Below are 378 nucleotides of genomic sequence, written 5' to 3' on the forward strand. Positions count from 1 at the left end.
GCATCACTGTCAGTCCAAAACAGTTGCTGTATCGGTCATGTGATGTTTTTAGTGATACGCACACAGACACAGGGTTTCATTCTATGAGCTTGACGCATGCGTCGACGCTTCGGTGTTGCTCGACCCATCACTAGTTCACATGTTTAAAGGCCAGCCCAAAAATTAAAAGATACAAAAAATTGACATTTATTGAATTAGTACATTTGCCTGAATGTGATGACATGCAGCTGTAAAAATTTATAAGACTTACACAGTATTCCTTAATAAGGTCTTCTGTACCCTCTCCAAGAAAGGTGATGAGGCCTTTCAGTAAACATTCCCTCCGAATAGCAATGTCTTCGACCTGTAGAAAAGTTATCTGTATTAATATTCTAAATC

At 38.9% G+C, this 378-nt stretch overlaps 1 protein-coding gene across 4 annotated transcripts in view; it reads right to left on the reverse strand.

Annotated features, from left to right (window-relative positions):
* The window catches only part of LOC106532868 (uncharacterized), a 13272-nt gene that overhangs the window by 3159 nt on the left and 9735 nt on the right, over window positions 1-378 (reverse strand). For 3 of the 4 annotated variants that reach the window (XR_001312162.1, XM_014029031.1, XM_014029030.1), the window contains one exon: window positions 251-343. Coding sequence is in view for 3 of the 4 variants with exons in the window: in XM_014029031.1 (XP_013884485.1) it covers window positions 251-343 (93 nt within the window). In the remaining variant the exon portion in view is untranslated. Of the gene's footprint in view, window positions 1-62; window positions 217-250; window positions 344-378 lie in introns of those variants that run through there. The other variant, XM_014029032.1, reaches the window with a different exon arrangement.

This window comes from Austrofundulus limnaeus, unplaced genomic scaffold (genome assembly GCF_001266775.1).
Source record: "Austrofundulus limnaeus strain Quisiro unplaced genomic scaffold, Austrofundulus_limnaeus-1.0 Scaffold843, whole genome shotgun sequence".
Lineage (NCBI taxonomy): Eukaryota > Metazoa > Chordata > Actinopteri > Cyprinodontiformes > Rivulidae > Austrofundulus > Austrofundulus limnaeus.